Genomic DNA, 24,539 nt, shown 5'->3' with positions numbered 1-24,539 from the left:
CCACATAATTGTGCAGTACATCCACAAGCTCTGCACAAAACTATCATTTTCAAATCCCATTGCAGAAAATTGTTGAAGCAAGCACTCACAGATATAACCCTGTATTCTTGTCAATGTAGTTTTGTACCTTGCAGCTGATTGATCAGCTTCAAAGTTTCCTCCATATATTATTTGGGAGTTGAGAATGTTTATTCACTAACTGATGATCTCTTAAAATAGTTAGAAACACCTACAGTACTATTTACGTTGCCTGAGTTGGGGTTGGGGGAAATGGAAAATAGCGGAGAGGAAAAGAACTTTCTTTGTTTTCCCACCCAGTGTCCAGTACCCACATTGGAGCCCGACTATATCCGGATACGCGCCAGAAAGTCCCACATTGGGAGGTAAAGCGCTCCTTAACAAAGATAAGATGACTTTTGTACCCAAGGGGACTCTAACATCAGATTGAGGCCATCCACTTTTAGGATGGATGGAGTACTTGCAGAAAGCCAAGGACTAGCAAGTATTTTCTTCCCTGGAGGTACTGTAGGTATCGATTCAACAATCTACATAATTCACTGTAAATTGTGTTTTTCCTCGTTGTCCACACGGCTCTCATAGTTTGTTCTTAAAGCTGTTCTGGGGCAGGCCCGTGCTTATAGATATTAGATCAATGACTTTCTTAGGATCCCGGTGTTGTATCCCTGGGAAATCAGGACATTATGATGCTTAGTAGTAGATTAGTTGCAGCTTCGGCCATTTGCATATTTTGTGAACTTGGAGATTCAGAGATTCATATCTAAACAAACCTACCATTTGTGGTATATTTGCAAGAATTGAGTTTCAAACTACATGCATACACAGTACGTTAATGGACTTAGAGCATCGACATTCAGCATGATGAATGTGCGCGTATTGACCATTATCCCTACACTGCATAATATTGATACATACTAATTTCAGCTAATTCTTGGACAGATTACGTTTGTGCATAGCCACAAATACCTGATTCATCTCTGCTATTTGACTTAGAAGTTGATTTATTCTCTGCAAAAAACGAACCACCAGGGATTATAAACCAGTACTATAGTTAAAACTAATTAACTCATGGGAATTTTTGTAGCAAAAATTAACAGACCTCATCTTTCGCTCTAATGGTGCGTCTCAGCTCTTCCCCATTCTGTGCTCTAATCAATCTTCGTCGCCTACGAAAATACGCAAACATCACAAGTATTGCCGCCATACCAAACGGCGAGAGAACAATCGTTACAGCCCTTCGAGCTGAAGTGAAACCCCGGTTTAAAATGCTACTTCTAGAGAACAACACTTGCAGTCCCAAATTCCACCATCTTCCTCCGTTACAAGCTGCTCTGGCTGGGGGCCGAGGACTATCTGGTACAGATTTCAGTGGATCCACTACATTGGAATCTGAGGCTGCGAATGAATAGGACGAATCATCGTTATCTCTATGAGAAGGTGAAAATGAGGATGATGATAACGACGACACCGACGGGGATGAGGGAAACGGCGGTGACGATGACTGGCTATGAGTTTTCTGAACAGAATTCACGGATATGTAAAGGTTCTCGTGGTTTACCGGAGGAAATACCGCGAACTCGCCGGAAGATTTGTGGAGTGTATTATCTCGGATCTCGAACATAGAGCAAACGACCGATGGTGGATCGGAAAGAGATCGAAAATCCTTCCTACGTTCCCATTTCATAAGCTTCTCTAGCTGAGTTTCTGTTACCGCGACTTCTTCTTCTACATCGAGATCCGCCATCACCATTACTAAACAGTAAACAATTGCTCACACATCTGAGACCCGTGACCATCTGGACATTTCTATGGCCCAATTATATATGTTTGCCAAGTGCAAAGATAGCCAATTTTGGTAACCCAATTTATGCTTTAGCCATAGTATACAAAATGAGCCAACAACACATATCTCATTAGTTTAAGACATTATTGCATCTCTTCAATTATGTTTTGTACCATATTAACTTCACCCTAATACATGAGAGTCAAACCAAAAATACGTGTATTTATTATTTTTGATACATTTATCTGACTTAAAATTTGTAAGAGTGATGTATTCGATTTGAAATCTAATACCATGTAATTATTTCACCTATAAGGTAGGTTAGTATTTCTTGTAGAAATATTTGTATAGTTAGATAATGTTTCCATACAAAATATTTTACTCAAGTTTAGTCACTTTTGAATTATATTATTCAAATTACTCTATAAAATTTGAAGTAGAAATTATAATTTTTTCTCAAATCTTGAGTGTATTTTTTCTACAAAGACATGTTTGGTTAAATAATCATGATAATCCAATTTCTTAAAATGAAGTCCCACTTTCAATAATTTTTTTTAAAATAAATTATTTTTTTAAAAGACTTCTCTGGTGGAGGTTAGTGAAATTTGCAGTTTGGTAACTCGCAAGATTCATAATCTTGAGGTCACGAGTTTAAAATTTATTTTCGTAATATCTTTGTTCCGACAGCATGTAATCACCTCTTGTCTTCTTTTGAGGGTGGAAGGCGAAAAGAAAATGCGGAGGGGAGGATAAATGACTACATTTGCAACAATACCAACTCCTTAATTTATGAATATTCAATAATAAATTTAATAATAATAAAAATACTTTTTTGATAAAACATTTTCTTTTAAATCGAAGACACCCTAAAATATTCTTTTTTATTCGTTAAAAAAATTGACATTTCAAAAAGGCATATCCATCCATACATGATCCGGGTGGATGAAATTGAAAAACTGGGCCAGCCTATCTCACTTGATTTGATATTCTAATAAATAAAAAATTTGACACGAGCTAATGCACTTTTTAAACGAAAAAAACAAAAAATAAATAGTATATAATTCAAAAATATCCTTGTTTCATTAATACTCTCCTTTCAATAAATTTTTATTAATACAATCCAGAAACAGGATTATTAATAAATCACAATTAAGATCTTAGTCAAATAATCTCCAAACTAATACATTTTTATGGTTGCTGGAATTAAAAATTACAAGTGGTGGAGTATTTTACTTGGTGCAGATTGAAGGGTTCAACATTCGGCGTTACTTTTTAACTTCTCAGTTTACACCTTTCAAATCCAAAATCCAACTTAAAAACAATTAAACACTCATTAATAGGGAAAATTGTATATAATAGCAAATTAATAATTTAAAATAAATGAAATTGCTAGGGTATGTTTTAATTGTGCTCCATAGCAAACATTAGCCAAAATTTGCCAGCGTCTCTCTCCCAAAAATTTCGCTCGCCACTCTCCATTCTCGCTCGCCACTCTCGCTTTATACACAGAAGTGTATAATTCTGTTTCTGTTTTGTATAAAGCGAGAGAAAAGTGTATATACACATGCAAAAATATATATCTTCGTGTTATACACTTAATTATACAATTTACAAACATTTTACTTCAAATACTGCAGAGAAAAAGGTTAACGAATTATACAATTGCAGTGAAATACAATTTTCTCTAGCTTTATACAACAAAAGTGTATATATTGTGTTTCTATTTTTGTATAAAGCGAGAGAAACATATATCTTCTTGATATACACTTATAATTATGCAATATACATACATTTTAATTCGATTCAACTGTATGCAAAGTAAATTATACAATTGCAGCGAAATAGGCCAGCGAATTATACAATTGTATATGTATAGCGAATATACAGTTTTATGTTTGCTATGGAGCGCAATTATGCAAATTTTGCTATAGCATACAAATATATATATATATTTTTTGCTATATGTGAAAGTTACCCTTAATTAATCAAATTATTACCGGTCCATTTTTTGGTATTAATTTATTTTTCTTTTTTAATTCAACAATTAGCAATGTTTAATTTCAATTATCAGTTATCCAAATTAAACGTTGAAAGTACTGAACTGAATATCGAAGAGAGAAGTAAGCTTTGATTCTACTTAGACAGAAGACAAGAAGGAATTGATTGAACATCACAAAGAAGTTGCTGAAAACAATACAGGTTTGTAAGTAATGTTTGCCTTTTTTATTTATAACAAAACAAAGTCTTCACATAAAGTCGTAAAAAATAGCATTGCTTTATTTGTGGCTGTCCTCCCTATTAGGTGTCACAATTCAATCTGTATAAAATTGTCCAAACTAGTCAATTCAACTTTGATTAATCGACCAATACATATACTCGTTTTATTTTTTACGTAATTTCTATAGAGATTTTCTTCTAATTTATCGAATTTCAAACTTAAAACCTTTATAATTATGAACGAAAAACATACCTCAATCATATATAAAAGATTTTTGGGTAACTATCTCGTGAAGCTAAATTGATACATAAGACAACTTAGATTTAGAGTATTTTTTGTTTCTTTTCTATTTTTTTTACAAAAAACACACAAACTCTCAATAAGGGAAATATGTTGGTTGGTGATGAGATACCAAACAAGGAAAAATGTAAAAGATATAATAAATTTGAGCTAAGCAAATTGTTGACCTATTTCTTTTTAGCTCAAAGTGTGGAACAAGTCACACAAATCATAAATATTTGGGTATCGTTTAATAGCTGATTAGAAGAAACGTTATGAATATATTAAATTATTTATAAATAACTTATGTTTGATAGTTGGTTAGAATTACGTATAAAATTAATATAGCATTTGGACCATTCATAAATTACATAACTAAAACATATAAACTTATGTAAGTATATACCTATGTACAATTTTATGCATAATATAAGATAAACTAATTTTAATATACTAATATCAAAATTATATATTACTAATACATATATAATTATTATTTTTTCTTTTCTTTTTGCTTATATACATCAATACATGTCTCATGTCTGTAGTACAAAATAATTTGCTTTGAAGTATTTGTTGTTTGTGTTCCTTTGGAGGATCCAACTCATACTTTGAGTTTTTACTTGAGAAACAGTAATTATAAATTAAGAGTTATATATTATATAGTTATTTTTTTAAAAATAATATTTTATTTATTTTAACTTACTTTAGAAACGTAACACGAATAACATGACAAATTTGCATTAACTCCTCCTCCCCCTTAACCTTTTTTCAGTACTAGACAGTAATAAACAATTTACTTGTATTTTGTTTTAATTCAAAAACAACACCTTTCAGGTTCATACTTTTTTTTTAATTTAAAAATATTTAATACAGTTGGCCTTTGATGCTTTCAAGAGAAAAATTAGAAAGCAAATGACTGATGTCATTTTTTTTCACGTTTTGAATAATTAAATATTTATATGATGTTTGATTTGATTAGGTTTTGATAATTTTAAAATTGATTAAGTCGATTTGATTTTGATTTCATAACTAATAATTAATTCAAATTTGCCCGTGAACAGCCTAAACATAAATATTCTTAATTTCTTTTTGTCATAATACATAAATGTGCTCTTTGACTTGGTTCAAATTATATTTATGCTTTTCAATTTTGAATGTGCACAAATAAACACTTAAACTTCTATAAAGTTGAACAAATAGACACATACTCTACATGTCATCCTACATGTCATTTTTTATTCTACATATGGTGTCCTACGTGTTTTGTGGTCATGTAGGACTCATGTGTTTATTTATTTAAAAATTGGATAATTAAAGTGTCTGTAGTACATTATGAAAGTCGAAAATCAAAATTAAAATTTAAAGCTAAATTTAGAATCTAATATATGTACTATACCTTTCTTTTTTTTATTAGTTATTTTGGTCATGCGTTTGTAACTAAAAATGTACTTTCAAATCTGGTTGATTTAGGGTCATTATAGCTAAAAAGGAAATATTCAAATAAAATAACTAGAAACTATCCGTAAACTATCATAATATCTATTATAAATATGAACAAATTACCACAAATTTAATTATATAGAATGTCGTTATAATTAATTACGTAGATACTACTTACATAGAGATAAACATAGGTTAGTAAGCTAATTCTTCTTTTCAAAAATAATTAATGAGCTAATAAATCATAAAGTAAATAACAAAAGAAAACTTACATAAATATACTATAATAACAAAATATTCATCATTTATAGTAATAATATTTTTTTTTCGCTTGATCACTTTTAATTTTATTTATAACGCAAGTTTAATTCATATTACAAAGAACAATTTTTTATTCATATATAATACAAATTATAATGATAAATAATTCATTTATCACACATTTTAATTAACTTATAATACAATGTGTCAAAATTTTTTACCAAACAAACATAATAAATCTAAAAAACAATTATAATTCATATATATTACACGCATAATTTACTTTTAATACATATGACAAATTTAACATAAAATACTGTTATAAATAATAATAAATAAAAAATATTACTAATATTTACATTTTAATCGAGTACTAATTAGTGACAATTACAATGCCACCTAGAGCCGCGAATAATTTTTTTTTGCACTTCAGCGTGTGGTGCAATTGTGGGCTATAAACATGTCAGGAAGACTTTTATAAGTGAATCCTTTTATCCTAAAGTGAAAATTTAAGGGCATTTATTCTTGAGAACGAAAGCTCTCGCAATAATTCCAAAGTTATGGATTGAAAAAGTTTTACACTTTCTAGAGAGAGAGAGGGGATCTGCAGTACAGTGCAGAGTACACAGAGAGAGAAGGACCACGTAGACGAATACAGTCCATGTATGTAATGAAGGATTCTTGGAAGAACACGATACTTTAACTCCTAGTCTTCTTTTTGCTTTTAAACGACATCGCTAATCTTCTTCTATTGCTATATACTATTTTTTTACATAGCTCTGTGTTCTTGCAATGTCCGGCGAGGCTTCTTCGTCTGGGTTTAATCTTGAAGGAATTGATGATGTTCAAGATTTTCCATGGGTTTGTTTTTTTTTTTTTCAGTTTTAATTACAACTCCACTGTTCTTGGGATGTTTTCTTTAATGGGGGTCTCTTAGATTCTGTTCTTGGGCTGTCTTCATTAATGGGGTAATTGGGGTGTTTTTTGTTTTTTTTTTTTTTCAAAATGGGGTTTTTTAGATTCTGAATAATTTTTTTTTCCTGATGGAATGCAGGCGAATTCAGGAGAGACGCCATCTATATCGTGGGACAGGTACAGTCATCTATGTGAGACTATGGAGATGGGTAACAAAGCATATCGTGAGAACAGATGGGACGAGGTAATAAACCCAATTTTCTTTATGTTGTAGCTTTGATACTTGGTTAAGTTATTCTTGGGGTAGTGGTGATTATTCAAGAATTCTGAGAACTGAAGATTTAGAACTGAAAAGGAAGCGTCTTGCAATTTAATTACCTTTGACTTGGTCGTTTTTCCTCAAAGATTTTTGTTCGTGTTAGATATCCATATAATTGGAAAATAAAAGGGGGGAATGGTCTGTTTGTCTGGAGTAAAGTGGAGTGGAGTGAAGAGGAGGTGGATCTATTAATTTGATTCAGTGTCAAAGACTTCAATTGGCGAATCCCATAAACATGACTATGTTTTGTTTCCTGGGGTAACCTTAAATGAAATTGATCACTTATATATATAAAACCACTATATTCATCTTTCAGTTTCTTTCCAATGTTGGTACTGTTGTCATGAATCTAGTTTCTATCTTCTTTATTGTGAGTGATAGTGATACATAGTTCTTTATGCCAAATAAACATTAGCCTGTGATTATGCAAGTTAGTCAGGGAAGTTTCCTTCTTTTCATACCTCCACTCGGGCGGGTTTCTAAGTGAGGGAAATGTTTATCATGAAAAATGTGGGTAATCGTCTTATGGATCATTTTCTAGCGGTTGTCTTGGTATAAGTAGGTGGCATGTGGTAATCCTAAAAGGCAGAGGATAGGGTTTGAGACAGTAATATTGGTGATAAGTATTAAAAATTGAAAATAAATGTTTACATGTTCTTAAAAGATCACTCGCTTAAAACATTTATGTGTTCTTCTAAGCAAGTGAGAAATAGAGTATGTATCCGTTCTATTAGGAAAGGAAAATGACCTCCACCCATAATTTACGGGACACATCTATTGGTAACTAGATACTGGAAATGATAGATCGTGGAAAATATTTTCTCCATACCATAATAAACCCTTGGTTCTCTCATTGTTTCTCGTATTTTTTAAGAGGTACGATAACCTACCGTATCATATAACTTGAAATATTTACTTCCTGAGCAAGCAAAGATTTGACGCTAAAAATCAGAAAGATGCACAAAATTTAAAACCAAAACGTTTGAGCTCTCTGTTTCTCATGGTTGATGAAGAATGGACTAGGTCTATTGTTCTACACTCGTTTCGTAAGAGGTGATGTTTCCTGGGCAGTTCAATAAAATAGATTTGGAGAAAATTTTGAGATGTAAAATCAAGTGCATGTGGTCCAACATCCAGCTATAACTACATGACATAGTAATTGAAGACGCTTGAGGGGCTCTGGTTTAGAGTGATGTTCTAGATGTTGTTTTGACAAGCATACCAGTGCCCAATCTAGTGGTCAAATTTTTCCTTAATGTTGTCAGTTAACTCGATAACTAGCTTCTTCAGCAAGGATGATTTGAACTTGCACTGTGTAATATATTTGATCTCATACAGGATCTTGTATGTTTGCATTTATCTTCTTGTTTTCTCAATGTCTGTTTTCTTGGTTAGGCAATCAATCGTTACACAAGAGCTAGCAACATTAAGCCGGATGATCCTATTATTCTTAGCAACAGATGCGCTTCATACCTCAGGTAAAGTTTATTTATATGCCTGGTATTTCTGATGCATATTGACTGCTTTACTGCGATTTTGATTCATCTCTGTTTACCTTGCCATCTTTACTTCATGTTTTCTATTTGACTGCTCACCATTTTACAAATAGCTGACTTAATTTTTTATGAATGAACTTCCAGGTATAGCCAATTTCTGAAAAGTAGATCTGCATCAGATTCAGAATACAGGCCATTGAGTGGGTTGGATCCAACAACATATGCTGGGGTATGTCTGCTTTTTTCTATTGTCTATGTCAATAGAGAGTTTTGCAGAAAATTTAAACTGTTTTACTTCAATATCAGCTTGCACTAAAGGATGCCGAGAAGGTGATGCATCTGCAGAACAATTCAGTTACCTCATATATTCTGAAGGCAAACTCACTCATTTTGGTAAGGAAATTAATGTATCATGCATCATTAGCTTTGGAAACCACATGGTGAAACATGTGTCGGTTTTGGAAAATAGCCTTGTTTTCTATTTTCCTTTTTGTTGTTTTCTAAATTCGTTAATACTTTGAGGATGGGTTAAATAACTAAATTGGATTTTTCCTTGGGTGTTGGGACCCCCTCGTATACATTGTTCTATTTTGATAGTAGCAGATACTTCAACTGTCTAATTCACTCAATGGTCTTATGTTATCTCATCAAATCCTTATTTGTTTATTTATTCTGCTTGTTGTGTCAGTTTGTAACTTTTTCAATATAGTGAAGGAGATTGCTATACTTCCAATCTCTTCTTAAACATTTCATGGCTTGATAATCTTCTTGGACACTCATCTCATATTCTTTAATTGGCAGTTAGAAAAATATGAGCTCGCCCAAGAGATAATCCGTTCAGGACTTCAAATAAATCCTCAAAGGTAAAGCAAATTATGGTGATAAGCATAACTATGGCATGCTTTCTCATGTTAGTAGCTTTTCAAAAGAAGCATAATGTTTTTTCCAGAAGCATTGTGGTAAAGTCTGATTATGTGGTGATTTTTAATTGTTGTTTCTTTTGCAATGTAGCAATCCCCTTCTAAATTTGGAGAAATCGATCAAAACTACACTTGGAAGGAGAACCCACGGGAGACCACAGCGCAGTGATGAATTTGACTGCACCCTGTGCTTAAAGTTATTATATGAACCTATAACAACTCCCTGTGGACATTCTTTTTGCCGTGCATGCCTTTTCCAGTCGATGGACCGATGTAAGTTTTAGACTCGCATGCCCTATCTGATTATCCCAACTTTTTTTTTACATATTGAATTATAATCATCTTCTATTCTTCTTACTCTTGTTCCTTACCCTTTGATGAACATTTTGTAGATAACAGATGTCCATTGTGCCGAACAGTTCTTTTCATTAGTCCCAGAACGTGTGCAATCAGGTAAGTTGCTTATGGTTCATCATCCCATTGTACTTGTTTTACACTTACTGCTGAGACTGGTTTCTCTATTTTTCTTTTCTTTTTAGGATAATAAAGATTCCTGGTAGCATCCAGTCACATGCTTTATTGCTTCCTCTCCGTAATGCTGTGTAAATAGATTGATTTTCTAGACCACAATTCTTCCTGCAAAAGGAATAGAAAGCATATTGCGTCTGTACCTTTACATACCTTGATGACTCTTCACTATTATTAATGATTTAGTTGAACTCATTTTGTCCCATGTGGCTAAGATTTCATTATCTATATATTTATTGTGTGGCTAATACACGTCATTCTTATTTGCGCGTTTTCAGTGTAACGTTGAAAAACATAATAGAAAAAACTTTTCCTGAGGAATATGCTGAAAGGAAGGCTGAGAATGACAGTTTGATAAACCTCGGTGTTGACTTGCTGCCCCTTTTCGTCATGGACGTTATTCTACCATGCGAGAAGCTTGCACTCAACATTTTTGAACCGCGTTACAGACTTATGGTGAGTGCTACCTAACTATTATTCTCTTGACTATTAGTGGAGAATGCAGTTTTTACCTTTTTCGGTGTGGACCTAGATGGACCATTTTTCTATTTCTATATCTTGATGATCATGATTTTTATAGAATACTATTACCTATGGTCCCTATCATTAGTTTACCAGATATAAGAAAAGGTTTCAATAAAACTTTTGTGCTACTTTGACACAGAAATTATGAGGTAAAAAATGTTTAGATGATTGATGCTTATCACCAATAGTAGAAGTATTGGGACCATAATTAAAAGAACTACAAACATCCTCTTTTAGTTAAGTCTAAAAAATAAAAAGAAAAAGCAACAGCAACAACAACAACGACTGCACTTCAGACCCAAGTAAAACCGGCATCTACTTTACAAATCCAATATATCCAGTCTGCAAAAATTTAAACACGTGTCAGTTCCACTACTCAATTGATTTGTTAGACATCCTTTGAAATTAGGGATTCTCTTAATGTCACACTTATCTCTATACTTCAGACGATTTCTAAGATAATTTGTAAGTCTTCTCTCAGATCTGGACATTATGTAAGTGTGCGCAGAAAGTGGCGGAATCGTTAATGGGATTTTCTAGATATTGTTTATTTTTTGTCTAAGTTTTTCAAAGACATGATACAATAATGTATACCTGATTGAGGAGGACAATATCTGGCAATTGTGATTCTCTTTTGCTAATTTGTGCAATTCTGTGAAGACACCTAGAGAATCACTGAAAGATGGCTCCTGCAAGTAATCTGTCTGACTAACTAGTGAGCAGGCCTCAACTATTGTTAGATTTAACTAATGAACTATATATTTAGAAGCAAAAGAGAGGGAATAAAGTATTGAGAATCTTTTTCTTCTTGGTTGATTTTATAAATATAGGGAAACAACATAAAATAGAGAGCTTTTTGCAATTATTCCCCGGGCATAGAATAGGAATTTGGAAAGTATATACTTCTTTCCGACTGTCCAGAACTAAATAAATGAAAAGCATTATAATACTTGTCCCTCCTTTTTCTCTCTCATATTTTAATTTTCTCTGCTTATCCCTAGATTGCAGACAAGCCTTCAATCATGCACAGTTAAGATGGAATTTCATAGATCTCACATGCATACTTTTCTTGCAAATGTTTACAAATTTTGTTGTTGAAACAGATCAGAAGGATAATGGAAGGAAATCGCCGAATGGGAATGGTGGGTTTTCCTTTGATCCCCTCCCCCCAGTTATTACACTTCGTTTTGCTGTCTTCACTTTTGGCTGAGGCTTCACTGTTAATTGTGCAGGCTGTTCATGATTCTACGACAGGTTCGGTTGCTGATTATGCTTGTGAAGTGGAGATTATAGAGTATGTGTTCGCGACCTGTGAAGATTTTTGGGATATCTTTTATGTTTATTCTTCTATAGATTCCATCATTTTATTCTTGTTTATAGAAATTGAATACCTTCATCTCTTTGTGTAGGTGTGAGCCACTTCCAGATGGGCGTTTCTTTTTGGAGGTGAATATTAGCTTCCTGTTAGCATGGTGCTTATTTACTATTTATGAGTTCATTAACACAAGTGTCCAAACTGCTATATGATAACTTCTAAATGTAAAATAGTCAAGGTTCTTCACCATACACTAGCATGTATAATATTGCATCCATGTATAATATCCTTGGTGCACCTGACTGTTTAAAATGAAAATGTTCTTCTTGAACACTTTAACTATTTCTCTCTTCAGCAAATTTAGAATTCATATCTTTGCTAGATGGAACGTTGTTTTTTTTTTTTTTTTTGAGGACGAATTCAACAGACTATTATTTCCACCAGATGTGCTGTCATGTCTAAATGTCCCACCATAATAAAGACAAGTTCCTGCTGAATCTCTTTCCTAGAAAAAAATCTTCAAAGTTCTTTTAACTTGTATCTGATTTAACACAAACTTATGCAGGTTGAAAGTCGACGTAGATGTCGCATCATACGACATTGGGATCAAGATGGGTTAGTTCAATATCTATCTCCTTATTTTGAGATGAAAATTGGTAATTAAGTTTTGGAAGAGGTAAGAAGGGCACAGAAACATTGCTTCATGTACTATTAGTTGCCAAATGAAAATACAGAAAAGTAACTTTTGACCTTTTCTGTTCATTATACAAGCAAAAGTTTTGTAGGAAAGCAGTTCAAAAAGCTCACAAGAAGAAAAATTTCTTTGTAATAAGACCTGGAAAAGTGTAGGAAAGGAATTGGTTTCTTTCTGTTTCGAACTTTCCTTTTCCTTTCATACAAAAACAGATTTAAGAAAATGTTATTCTTTTTAATTTCTTTCTCAAAAGTAAATTTTCTTGTAAAAGAGGCCAAAGATCTGAAATTCTTCAAAGGGAGGGGCTGTTAGAAGTCTCTGTTGGTCTGTTGGTTGCTTTGCGTTAAGTCAGGAGATTGGATTCAATATGCTATCCCAAATTATTAAGCACATCACCTATGCTATACATTTCTCTTATTCTGCTATTTTATGCTTCTCTAAGCGTGCTTATTATTATTTTCCCCCCTTGGCCATTATTATGAAGGTATCGTGTTGCTGAGGTTGAATGGATACATGATATATGCCCTGCTGAAGGAACAAGAGAGAGGCATGAAGTAAGTTGTATAGCAATCCTCTGAGAGATATTTATCAATCCATTTTATGTATGAGCCTTGTTTTTGTGCTATATTAATTTTTTCTTATTTAACTGCTAAAAGAAAAATTCTTGTTTCTTGAACCTTGTGGCTCTGTTCGAGGATTTTTGGGGCAAACTGTTTTTCTTGGGATTCTTTTGAATTATGATCGAAAGATCTTTTTCCTTTCTCAAAGGTTTACTGATATATACTAGTGTGCGCATTTGCGTGTACTTGTATACTGTGTGCTATTTGTGTATATGTAGTACTTGTATATTAGTTCATCGTCAAGTGCTTAATGCTTTCATACCTAGCTTTATAAATATTGAACTGTAATTTGTCAATTGCTGATAGTTACTGGAGATGGCAAATAAGGCGGCGGCATTCGCTCAACAATGGTTGAGGAACGCACAACAAGTAGCAGGAGGTAAAGTCATTAATAATAAGATTTTTCCTTATTCGTTTTTTTTTGTGGCAAATGATTATAGTAGGTCCATTTGAAGGATGAGAACTGATGTTTTTTTTATCCTTCAATACATAGCTACAACACTTCCATCTATAGGTTTTGAAAGTAGATGTACCACTTGCATATATAGGTGTTTAGATTTTTGGTATGCGATTTACATGCTACAACACTTCATATTGGTGTGTTATCTATGAATCCTTCTGCATTAAAAGATTGCTTTATCAATCAATCCAACTGGTAATCATGACCCGAAAAACTTGTCGTCTCTATCAAACTATGTTGAAAGACTTTAGGCAGAGAGCTGAGCTTAATGTTTCTGCTTTGTGTGCTATAGTACAGCCTAATTATTCTTTTTGCTTAATTTTCATTCAGTACAAATATCATAACCTAGATTTTATGTACAGATCGTAGAAGTGCAGAACTCTTCAAAGCTGAAGGATTGATGCCATCACCACAGGATCCTGAGCGCTTAAGTTTTTGGGTATACACTCTAATCCATGTTCAAGTTAAAAACAATTAGTAAACATGAATTAGTTTTTTAATATTTTGGTGCCTAAATAAATGCAGCTTAACACTCTGACCGCTCGTAGACCAACAGAGAAGTTAGACCTGCTTCAAATAAGAGATACACCTGAGGTATTTTTTCTTCAATGCTTTATTTAAACTCTCTTTTTTCACGAGCGCTTTTCTTAGAGAACAAGGTTTTGCTACAAGACGGATGTTAGTGTAGCATGTCATGGCACTAGGCTAAAATGCGGTTGAGCAACTTAAACAAATTGGCTTATCCTAACATTGGTAAATTGCCTTATTCTAACATTGGTCAAGAAGGATTAGAGATGTACATGTAGATATAGTCAAAAGACGGGGTGGTTCTAGTGCTTCGGCGCTGAGTTCATCCAAACCCAGTATTTTCGACACAGTATAGATTTTAATGGGAAAAACCCACCAAAAATTTCAACAAATATTAGATCTAAACCCATAATTATAGAAGTACAATGAGTTTGGTGCTTGATAATATTATTAGTCGAACCCATCGTATTGAAATCCCAGATCCGTCTGTCAAAAGTCATGTTTCCTAGGCACTATTATCCATAAAACAACTCAAGGAACTGTTACAAAGACGTTCTCCTTTTTTCTCTGTTTCTTTCTTGATTAGTCGCTTATATTATCTGTTGCACTAATATCCCTTAAAACAATTCAAGGAACTGTTACAAGCATATTTTCTCTTTTTTCTCTCTGATTCTTTCGTGATTAGTCGCTTATATTATCTGTTGCACTAATATCCCTAAAACAACTCAAGGAACTGTTACAAGCAGATTTTCTCCTCTTTTCTCTGATTCTTCCTTGATCAGTCGCTTATATTATCTGTTGATTGTGCTTAATTTATTCCACAGAGGATAAGGAGAGGTCTGCTATACATGAAACAAGAAGAACAAGGTTGCCGGCTGCAATGATATTTATTGAACATGTAATTAGTTCCTTTTACATGAAAGCAGAAGAAGGCTGCCAGCTGATATAATTTTATGGTAAACCTGTAATTAGTTCCATTGTTTGTAATACCATTGGTTTTTCTGTAAAGCTCATTTTGATTTCAATTTTTTTTTGAATCCACATTTCTAGTACTGGTGGATCCTCAACTCAATTTTCCTCCTTCATAGAGATTTATCGTAAAAGCCTGCACTGTTATTTAAACTAGATTATTCATTTGTTGTAAACAGTGGGTTGGGTCTACCCCGCAATACATATAAGTAAAAACCAAAAGGACGAATTTTGTAGCCACAGTAGAATGGACCTTTTTGTTTGTATTGCAATTACAGGTTTGCTTACTTCACCAAATTCATTACCTTGTTTATCTCTGATTATGCTTTACTTGAGTCGAGAAAAAAAATCTCTCTACCTTTATAAGGTAGGGGTAAGATCGTGATACATCACCTCCTCCAGACCCCACACCATGGGTATGTTGTTGTTGAACCAGCTCAGCAAACCAACTGGAAAGCATGACAGAAGCCCCTGGGCATATGTAGTGTTTTCTTGCTCCAGTGCAACGGTTACTGCTCCATAACCTACTGTCCTTATACGGGTTTTAAGATTTGACACCGTCTTTCTACCTATAGAAAATTGACTATTATCAACATGGATGTTTTACTACTGTATTATGAGTTTTGCTCATTTGGAAGCTACTTCAGAAATCATCAAAAATACGTTTTACTGTTCTATTGTCTATTTTTCTTTGTAATTTTATGATTTCTAGCGTAATAAAGGAAGGATTTTGAGTTGAGTTCTGGGAAATTATCCATTATGTTGACGGTTATTCAGTGGAGTACAACGAAGATTGTAAATTTAGTTCATTGAATATTGGCTAGTGGACTTATTTTTATGTTTATTACAGCTGCAAATTTTAGCGTGTAAAGAAGAATTTACATTTTAAAGCTCTTACTTTTTTCACCGTCACTATAGTTTTATAACCATGAAAGTCCCAGAAAATCAGTTTCTAACATTTGACTAAACTTAACTGGCATTGAAGTATATACACTATGTGAAAAAAGTCCACTGTCAATGTAATTTAACTTGTTATATAACATGTTATTTATGGTTAGTCGGTTAGTACAAACAGAGAGACATTAACATACCTAAAAATCCGGTATTTGGTCCTACAAATTGCATAAACAAAGGATGATTAACTGATTCTTCTGTATAATGATGAAATGATAGCCATTTCCCTTCAAAGGTCAACCATTCTATTCCCAGCTGGATACGCGCTTTGGACTTTTGTGTTTATTGGTAGTTAATCACATCCTTCCTTAATTATTGTTGTCTTAAGAATCAGTTTATGGATAATTAACAGAATCACTGAAAAAGTCTTTTTAAGTCTTACAGAATTACAACAAGGCACGTTCTGTCCTAAGTCATGAACATGTTAACAACAAATGTTCAAAATATTCTTGTTTACTACTTACAAACATAGACGTGCTATACTCTAATTCAACAATTGTCTTTCACTTATGTCTGTTCAACAATTTTAGTTTTCTAACATTCTCTAACATTTTTTTTTCTCTCATACAACAAAAAGATGAGAGGAAGAAAACACCCTCTTGTCATTTTTGCTTTTCTTGTACTAGTTTGTGCAAATGTAGCTGCAAAAGGAACGTTTACGCCGGCTGATAACTATCTGATCAATTGTGGATCTCCTGACACTACTTTGCTTGATGATGGGAGGACTTTTAAGTCTGATTCCCAATCTGCTTCTTACTTGTCTACTGATGAGACTATTTTAGCTTCTGTTAAGTCTTTATCAGAAAAGGTCACTTCTTTTTCCTCTGCCTCTTTGTTATATCATACAGCAAGAATATTTGAAAGTGAGTCTATGTATAGGTTTCTTGTTTTCAAACCAGGCAGACATTGGGTGCGTTTGTACTTTTATCCTATTCAACATCCGAATTATAATCTAGCGAGTGCTATGTTTACTGTTACTTGTGATAATATTGTTTTACTTCATGATTTCTCAGTGAAAGATGCTAGTAAAGTTGTGTTCAAAGAATACCTTCTTAATATTACTTCATCTCAATTTACCCTCAAATTTTCACCTTTGAAGAGATCTTTTGCTTTTATCAATGCCATTGAGTTTGTCTCAGCACCAGATGATCTCATTCCTGATTCAGCTGCTGCAGTTTCCCCTGTTGGTGATTTTAATGGTCTGTCTCAGTTTGCGTTTGAAGTAAGTTATCGCTTAAATGTTGGAGGGCCAATTGTCACACCTAAAAATGATACATTGTGGAGGACATGGTTGCCTGATAACAAGTACATGGCATTTCCTGAAGGGGCTCAGAATGTGTCAGTTCCTCTAACGACAATAGTATATCCAGATGGAGGGGCGACACCTTTGATTGCCCCGAGTTCAGTTTATGCCACGGCTGATATGATGGCAGATTCTGGCATTCCCAACTCGAATTTCAAGCTAACGTGGGAGATGGACGTTGATTCGAGCTTTTCCTACTTTATCAGGATGCATTTCTGTGATATTGTGAGCAAAGGCCTAAATGAGTTGTACTTCAATGTCTATGTTAATGAGGTGATGGGGGTCTCTAGTCTTGACCTTTCAACACTGACTTCAGAGTTGGCCACCCCTTATTACAAAGACTTTGTGCTCAATGCCACAGCCATCACCAATGGCTCCATCATTGTGCAGGTGGGACCCGCGTCAAACGTCCAGTCTATCCTCCCAAATGCCATCCTCAATGGATTGGAGGTCATGAAGATGAGCAACATGGCGGGAAGCTTGGATGGGCTGTTCTCCTCTGGTGGACGGCATGGTGTAATGCCAAGATCACGCGGAATGAGAATTGCTGCAGCTTTTGGATTGGCAATGGGGATTACAGCATTAGTATTGCTTTTGATGGGCATTGTTCGTTGGCGAAGGAAGCCAACAAAGGGTTGGGAGAAGCAGAAGACATTCTCTTCATGGCTTCCTCTCAATGCTAGTTACTGCAGCTTCATGTCAAGCAAGAGCAAGACTAGTTGTTCAACAATCATATCCTCTGGCCTCAACTTTGGCCGTGTCTTTACTTTCAATGAAATCAAGAAAACAACAAAAAACTTTGATGAAAAAGCAGTCATTGGTGTTGGAGGCTTTGGAAAAGTGTATCTTGGTGTATCGGAAGATGGAACAAAACTAGCTATAAAGCGAGGAAATCCATCATCCTCACAGGGCATCAACGAATTCCTGACAGAAATTGAGTTGCTATCCAAGCTTAGGCATCGACATCTTGTTTCACTCATTGGTTATTGTGATGAACAATCAGAAATGATTCTAGTCTATGAGTACATGTCTAATGGTCCTTTGCGTGACCATATTTATGGTTCCAGTTTGCCAACTCTGACATGGAAACAAAGGCTTGAAATCTGCATAGGAGCTGCTCGAGGACTGCACTACCTTCACACTGGTTCAACTCAGGGAATAATACATCGCGATATAAAAACTACAAACATCCTCCTTGATGAGGACTTTGTGGCAAAGATGGCTGATTTTGGCTTGTCAAAAACCGGTCCTTCACTGGAGCAAACACATGTTAGCACAGCAGTGAAGGGTAGTTTTGGTTACCTTGATCCAGAGTACTTCAGAAGACAACAACTAACAGAAAAATCTGATGTGTACTCGTTTGGGGTAGTCCTTTTTGAGGTACTATGTGCAAGGCCTGCACTTGATCCTGCGTTGCCAAGAGAACAAGTGAATTTAGCAGAATGGGCAATGCAGCAACACAAAAAGGGCTCTCTGGAGAAGATCATAGACCCTCATCTTGCAGGAACCATCAGCCCTGAGGCGTTAAGGAAATACGTGGAAGCTGCAGAGAAATGCTTGGCAGAATATGGGGTTGATAGGCCTACAATGGGAGATGTTTTGTGGAACTTAGAATATGCCTTGCAGCTTGAAAGTGCAACACCGAGTAGTGTTCCAGTGAAGAATGAGAATGAGAATGAAAATTCCAAGCCAAGTTCTTCAGAACAGCCTGGAACGAATTCGAAAGGCCATAAAGAAGCTCAGCTCATTGACATTAATGATGATTCTGGAGTGGTTGTTGGTTCTCCTATGTTCTTAGAAGGTTTTCAAGGAAGATAATAACTGAAATAAGTAACTAAAACCAAAGATGATCAGCCTTTTTGTTTTTTGATTTTTTCTGTTTTCATGTTTTTTACTCTACTTTTTCAAGCAATATTGGGTTATCATTTCCTGTTTAGTTCATATAACTGGAGACATGCCAGAACTTTGTCTGTATCCAAGGATATAATTAACTTTCCCCTTGTAGTTGTATTTTACTGATTTATCTGTTAATTTTTCAAAATGTAATTATGCTCTCTTATACCATTTGGAAAAGCCAATAAACTTGTAAAATGGCGAAATATATGTTTTCTTTTTAATGACAAGCGAAATCCGCAGCCATTGCCATTTGATTGAGCACAGGATAAATAGCTTGCTAAATATATGTTATGAATTCACATTTGTCAAGAAATACGAGTTTTCTTGTTGGGGGTGTCACCACGATGAGTACATTAGCTTCTACTCAGAAAAATGTAAATGGAAATAGGACAAGTTGTGATACGTTTCACAAGACAACTTTTGAAACAGACTAAAAAGGAACATAGGTGTATTATGGGTTAAAAGTATATCTTATCAAACGATTCTAATTGAAAGGAAACACTATAACAACTGAATGTCAAAATCTCTAAAATTAGTAGGAATAAGAGAGCTGCGGTCTCTTATACTGAGAGAGAATATCACATCTGGCAAAAGCCTGAACTATAGAAACATGAACACAAATTTAAAGTATAGGTAAGGAACATTATAAACCTATTAACATTGATATGTACAACAAAGTTTCACATTTGTCAACAAAATACACAATTACTCCATATATCCTTCTTTCTTTCCAATCATTGTGGCCCCTCTAGCTGCCTAATGAAACCAGCACAGAAATCCAGGAAGAGGAACTGCGGACCACTAATTCTTTGGAGATCAAGCAGATATTTCTCATCCTCAGTTTTGTACAGCTGCAACATTATTTAACCAAATCCATATTAGCAAGATTTGAATGGGCTCCTACTAGTAGAATCAACGGTATTCTGTATTTAACTGGATTTTTTTTTTAGCGCAAGTCAAACAACCGATGAATTTGAGTACCAGAAGCTAGAATTGTTGTCCAAAATCATGCCACAGTTAGCAAACAACCACTATGTTGAAAGAAAAGATGATGGGAAAAAAGATAACTGTACCTGCATTTCAAACTTCACAGTAGGTAGTGGCTGTAAATGTGTACTTATGGCAGTTGCATTACTAATAAAATGATCATCATCATTCATATGATTGCTGGCCATACTATGAAGATGAAGATCATGACACCATAAACACTTCATATTATAGTGCCCAATTTTTTTCCATCGAACATTTAGTTCTAGCAGGGTCCCAAGAACCTGATTCATGATCTCCTTTGGATTTGCTGGAGACTGAAAAAGTAATCAACGTGAAATGAGGAAATTCACACAATATTTTTGATACATATACTGCAAAAAAACTAACCTGAAGTCCAACTAGCCACGTTTTCTCTTTGCGAAATGGGCGTCTCAAACTCTCTTCAGAAACTCCGTTCCCACTAGACAGCTGTAGGTCAAGATTTGGAAACAATCCAGAGGAATAACCATCCTGAAGAAACACGTGAATGTAAATAACAAGGACCATCTATTCAGTGTGGAACACTAGAGGCTATAGTAAACATTATCTGACATTTGAAGAAGCATAACTCTAAAACTAAGGGAAGGGTACAGAAGTTACAAAAGTAATATTGTTTAATGCCTGAACCCAACCACCAGTGTTTCAAAGTTGTAGTAAGAGCGGCAATGGGAACCATAGTAGTGTATCTTGAATTTACTCATGTATAGAAAACAATGACTCTTGACATGCTTTGCAGATTTTCACCTTCATATTATAGAAAGACGACAGATTCAATCAAAGCAAATATCAGGGAAACTGCTACCACTCCAAACACCAAATACAAAAATTCCCACTTCTGAGTTAACAAGACTATGTATAGATTCTGATACTATCAGTAAGAAGTTCAGAGATAATATAGAAATTACAAGGAAAATAAGTAGAATAAAGTTGGTGAACTACAGATCATAGTAGCATCTCTTCTTTCTTATTTTTGCAAAACGAAGAGCAGCATATATGTAGGAGTAGTATCTTCATTGTGATGGGATTTCACAAATTATAATTTTCCTATCCGACTCTTGACAATCCCAGAACAGAATGAACGGTCTGCAGTTAACATATTCTTTTTTGACAGAATGGTAGTAAATGTAACCCCAAAAGTTTATGCATTGAGAAGAAATGAATGAAGTAAAAATAAGAGAGGGCATACCACAGATTCCTGAAACTCAGCTCCTAGATACCCACTGGAAGCCATGGAACGGTTATCGTACAGCAGATAGTATGCAACAGTAGCCTGAAACAGACACATAAAGGTATAAAGCAAACTGAAGTAATTAAAAGGTCTACCAATTACCACACCTCATCCCTTTGCAATCAATTTCTAATGTAGAAATGTAAAACACAAATATATCTACAATTGCTAGATTCTTTCCCTTTTTCAGTACCATATTATTAGCCATATACAATAGAGAAAACCCAAAAGAAAAGAAAAGTAGTTACAACAAGAAACAGAGTGCCGCTAGTGTTGTAAGAAGCAACGTACATCATCTTGTATTCTCTTTTGTAAAGAATCAAGCAACTGGTCCCTATCAAGCCCCATCCTAGTTACTTGCTGGAGAATTTCCTCATCAAGCTGCAGCACAGCTTATAGTTACAGCAAGAATGAGTAAATAGAAAGAATTGCATGCCACATTATTTAACAAATAGACAGTCATATACACGAGGAACAATATATATGGGATATATATGACAACTTTTTGACATCTCCAGACAAATGAGATCCTCCGCAATGGCAGCAAGAAACAGAAGAATTCCCTGATCTTGTAAGAGGAAGTGAAGATTGAAAAGAGATAACAGTATTTTGATGTTCTTTGGAAGTGGACTTCATGATTTTTATGTAAACTTGAATTAATACAAGAGTAACAAATGGAGAAACCACAAGAGCTGGTTCCCAGTTTGAGTTTCCAGATATAAAGCAGCATATCTTGTAGGATTTAAAGGTAGCAGTGAACAGAAAGGGGTTTAGCCAATAGGAACACTTTCAGCATCATACAAGATACCTTTGTTATTAGCATAATAATGTTACAGTTACCTTTTTAAGATGTTGCCTAGCATCAGGTGGAGGAACTGCCAAATACCGAGGAAGATGAATTTTGAACCACTGGTGTTGACGAATATCAGCTACCGATATGCGCTTCATAGGATCAACAATCAGCATCCTTGGTATCAAATCCCTAGCTAAAGGTGACAGGTGACTTGGAAGGGTGTAGACTCCACTCTGAATGACACATGGTCAACCATGTAAACACCACTACATCAAACTATAAAAAATTGGAGAATCCAGGGAAACCAGACAGAATAATAGATCAATGGATGTACCTTTATTTTCTTGAAAAGGTTGGGAATGTTCTCATCATCGAAAGGAAGTGTACCACAAAGAAGAGCATATAAGATTACGCCACAACTCCAAACATCTACCTCAGGACCAGCATATAGTTTCCCAGATACAACCTGCAAATAAATGTTGTCGATTGACCTTCAGGAATCCAGCTCAAAAAGAGATATGGTCATCTTAATGATTACAAACTCTATGGTTTTCCACCTCAGGAGCTGCATAATTTGGACTTCCACAACTAGTCTTCAGAAAATGGCCATCTCGCATAATGTTTCCCAAGCCAAAATCTGCTATCTTTACATTGCGTCTTGCATCCAAAAGCAGATTCTCAGGCTTAAGGTCCCGATGAACCACCATATTCCTATGGCAGTACTCCACACCAGCAATAATCTGTCCCCAGTGAAACAACCAAGCAATAACAATTTGAGCGACAAAGAAAAAACTGCTTTAATCTCGTAAGACCTAAAATCACAGTTCAGACTGTCATTTGCACTATCAAAAGACCAAGAGAATAAATTTAACTCTACCTGCTGAAAAAATTTCCGAGCTTCATCTTCCTGTAACCTTCCTTTTTCTACAATATAATCAAAGAGCTCCCCAGACTTGACATACTCCATTACAACATATATATCTGTTGGCGTCTCTATCACTTCATAGAGTCGTATGACATGTGGATGCACAAATAATCTACATATTTTTATTTCTCTCCTCACTGCACAGAGATAAAGTATATTTAGATGTTCCATGGATAACCATCTAAATTCTCAAAGGAACAAACCAAGATGTGCTTCAAATGAACTTGTTTTAAACTTCACAAAAATATATCAAGGCGGAAAGAGAAAAAAAAAACAGAATTTTGTTGTTAACTTAATGATACCCAGGTATGAGATTCATACGTTTTTCTTCCATGTCTGGAGTCTTCATTTTCCGCCGATTAAGGATTTTGATCGCCACTTTATGCCCAGTGAGCAAATGCTCAGCAATTTTAACTTTACCAAAGGATCCATGTCCAAGAGTTTTTCCAACCCTGTAGTTCCTTAAATAAGGAGATTCAGCAATTCCACCACCTCTGGAACTCATTTGCTAATATAGAACACCTGATTCACACCTCTAGCAATTTAGTCAAAACAGTTGACATACCTTAGCTAATTCATCTTAAACCACACGATAAATCCATTCTCTAGTCACACAGATGATTAACTAAAGTTCACAACTTTAATCCTCAAATTACAAAAATTAGGTCAATTTGAGCATCAAATGAAAACAGAATCTTAATCCGATCCCAGAAACTTCGCTGCTATACGAGCTATCAAATTGAAGATTCCGCAATCAATGATCAAACAAAACTATTGAAAACCAGATCAAAGTTTCAACTCAAAAACTGTAATAGCTAATTCAAAACACGATTTTGCTCAACTATTCACAAAAAAAATAGGAATTTTGCAAGTTTTTTAACACAGAAAAAAGTAGCAGAAATTGAAGTACCTGTAGAAAGTTATGAACTGAATTTGTTAAGAGGCACACATGAGCGGATTAATCTCGGGAAAGAGAAGGAGAAAAAGAAGGCGGAGAATTTTATAGAAAGTGATTGGGAGCTTTGTAGTTCTTCGGCATAGAATCTGACTCAGCACTACGGCATCGGGATATGGACAAACTTGTACATTACATCTCTTCCACTATTTATCGATAACGACA

General features: G+C 34.6%; 3 protein-coding genes across 3 annotated transcripts; 1 reads left to right on the top strand and 2 right to left on the bottom strand.

Annotated features, from left to right (window-relative positions):
* Positions 1-771: 771 nt before the first annotated feature.
* On the bottom strand, positions 772-2,058 carry LOC101247120 (uncharacterized). Its single transcript, XM_004235978.5, has 2 exons — positions 1,118-2,058; positions 772-1,026 (listed from the first exon to the last, which is right to left on the bottom strand). Exons 1-2 carry the CDS (start codon positions 1,766-1,768, stop codon positions 943-945), a joined length of 735 nt encoding a protein of 244 aa, XP_004236026.1. The 5' UTR covers positions 1,769-2,058; the 3' UTR covers positions 772-942.
* Positions 2,059-6,485: 4,427 nt separating this feature from the next.
* LOC101262003 (probable receptor-like protein kinase At5g61350) lies at positions 6,486-19,647 on the top strand. The gene is made up of 20 exons (XM_069296024.1): positions 6,486-6,665; positions 6,780-6,863; positions 7,057-7,161; positions 8,632-8,714; positions 8,877-8,961; positions 9,039-9,125; positions 9,534-9,595; positions 9,744-9,925; positions 10,045-10,105; positions 10,459-10,636; positions 11,809-11,847; positions 11,938-11,999; positions 12,115-12,151; positions 12,586-12,635; positions 13,199-13,268; positions 13,641-13,713; positions 14,157-14,233; positions 14,320-14,388; positions 15,147-15,189; positions 16,782-19,647. Exons 2-20 carry the CDS (start codon positions 6,795-6,797, stop codon positions 19,364-19,366), a joined length of 4,017 nt encoding a protein of 1,338 aa, XP_069152125.1. The 5' UTR covers positions 6,486-6,665; positions 6,780-6,794; the 3' UTR covers positions 19,367-19,647.
* Positions 19,648-19,903: 256 nt separating this feature from the next.
* On the bottom strand, positions 19,904-24,481 carry LOC543870 (SNF1-related protein kinase). The gene is made up of 11 exons (NM_001247396.3): positions 24,330-24,481; positions 23,741-23,941; positions 23,372-23,556; positions 23,052-23,234; positions 22,829-22,960; positions 22,542-22,727; positions 21,993-22,082; positions 21,660-21,743; positions 20,822-20,944; positions 20,518-20,748; positions 19,904-20,295 (listed from the first exon to the last, which is right to left on the bottom strand). The coding sequence occupies exons 2-11, from the start codon at positions 23,922-23,924 to the stop codon at positions 20,179-20,181; spliced, it is 1,515 nt and encodes a 504-aa protein (NP_001234325.1). The 5' UTR covers positions 23,925-23,941; positions 24,330-24,481; the 3' UTR covers positions 19,904-20,178.
* Between the last annotated feature and the right edge of the window lie 58 nt (positions 24,482-24,539).

Source organism: Solanum lycopersicum, chromosome 3, assembly GCF_036512215.1.
Source record: "Solanum lycopersicum chromosome 3, SLM_r2.1".
In the NCBI taxonomy this organism is placed as follows: Eukaryota; Viridiplantae; Streptophyta; class Magnoliopsida; order Solanales; family Solanaceae; genus Solanum; species Solanum lycopersicum.
This window is presented reverse-complemented; position numbering and strand designations above follow the sequence as displayed.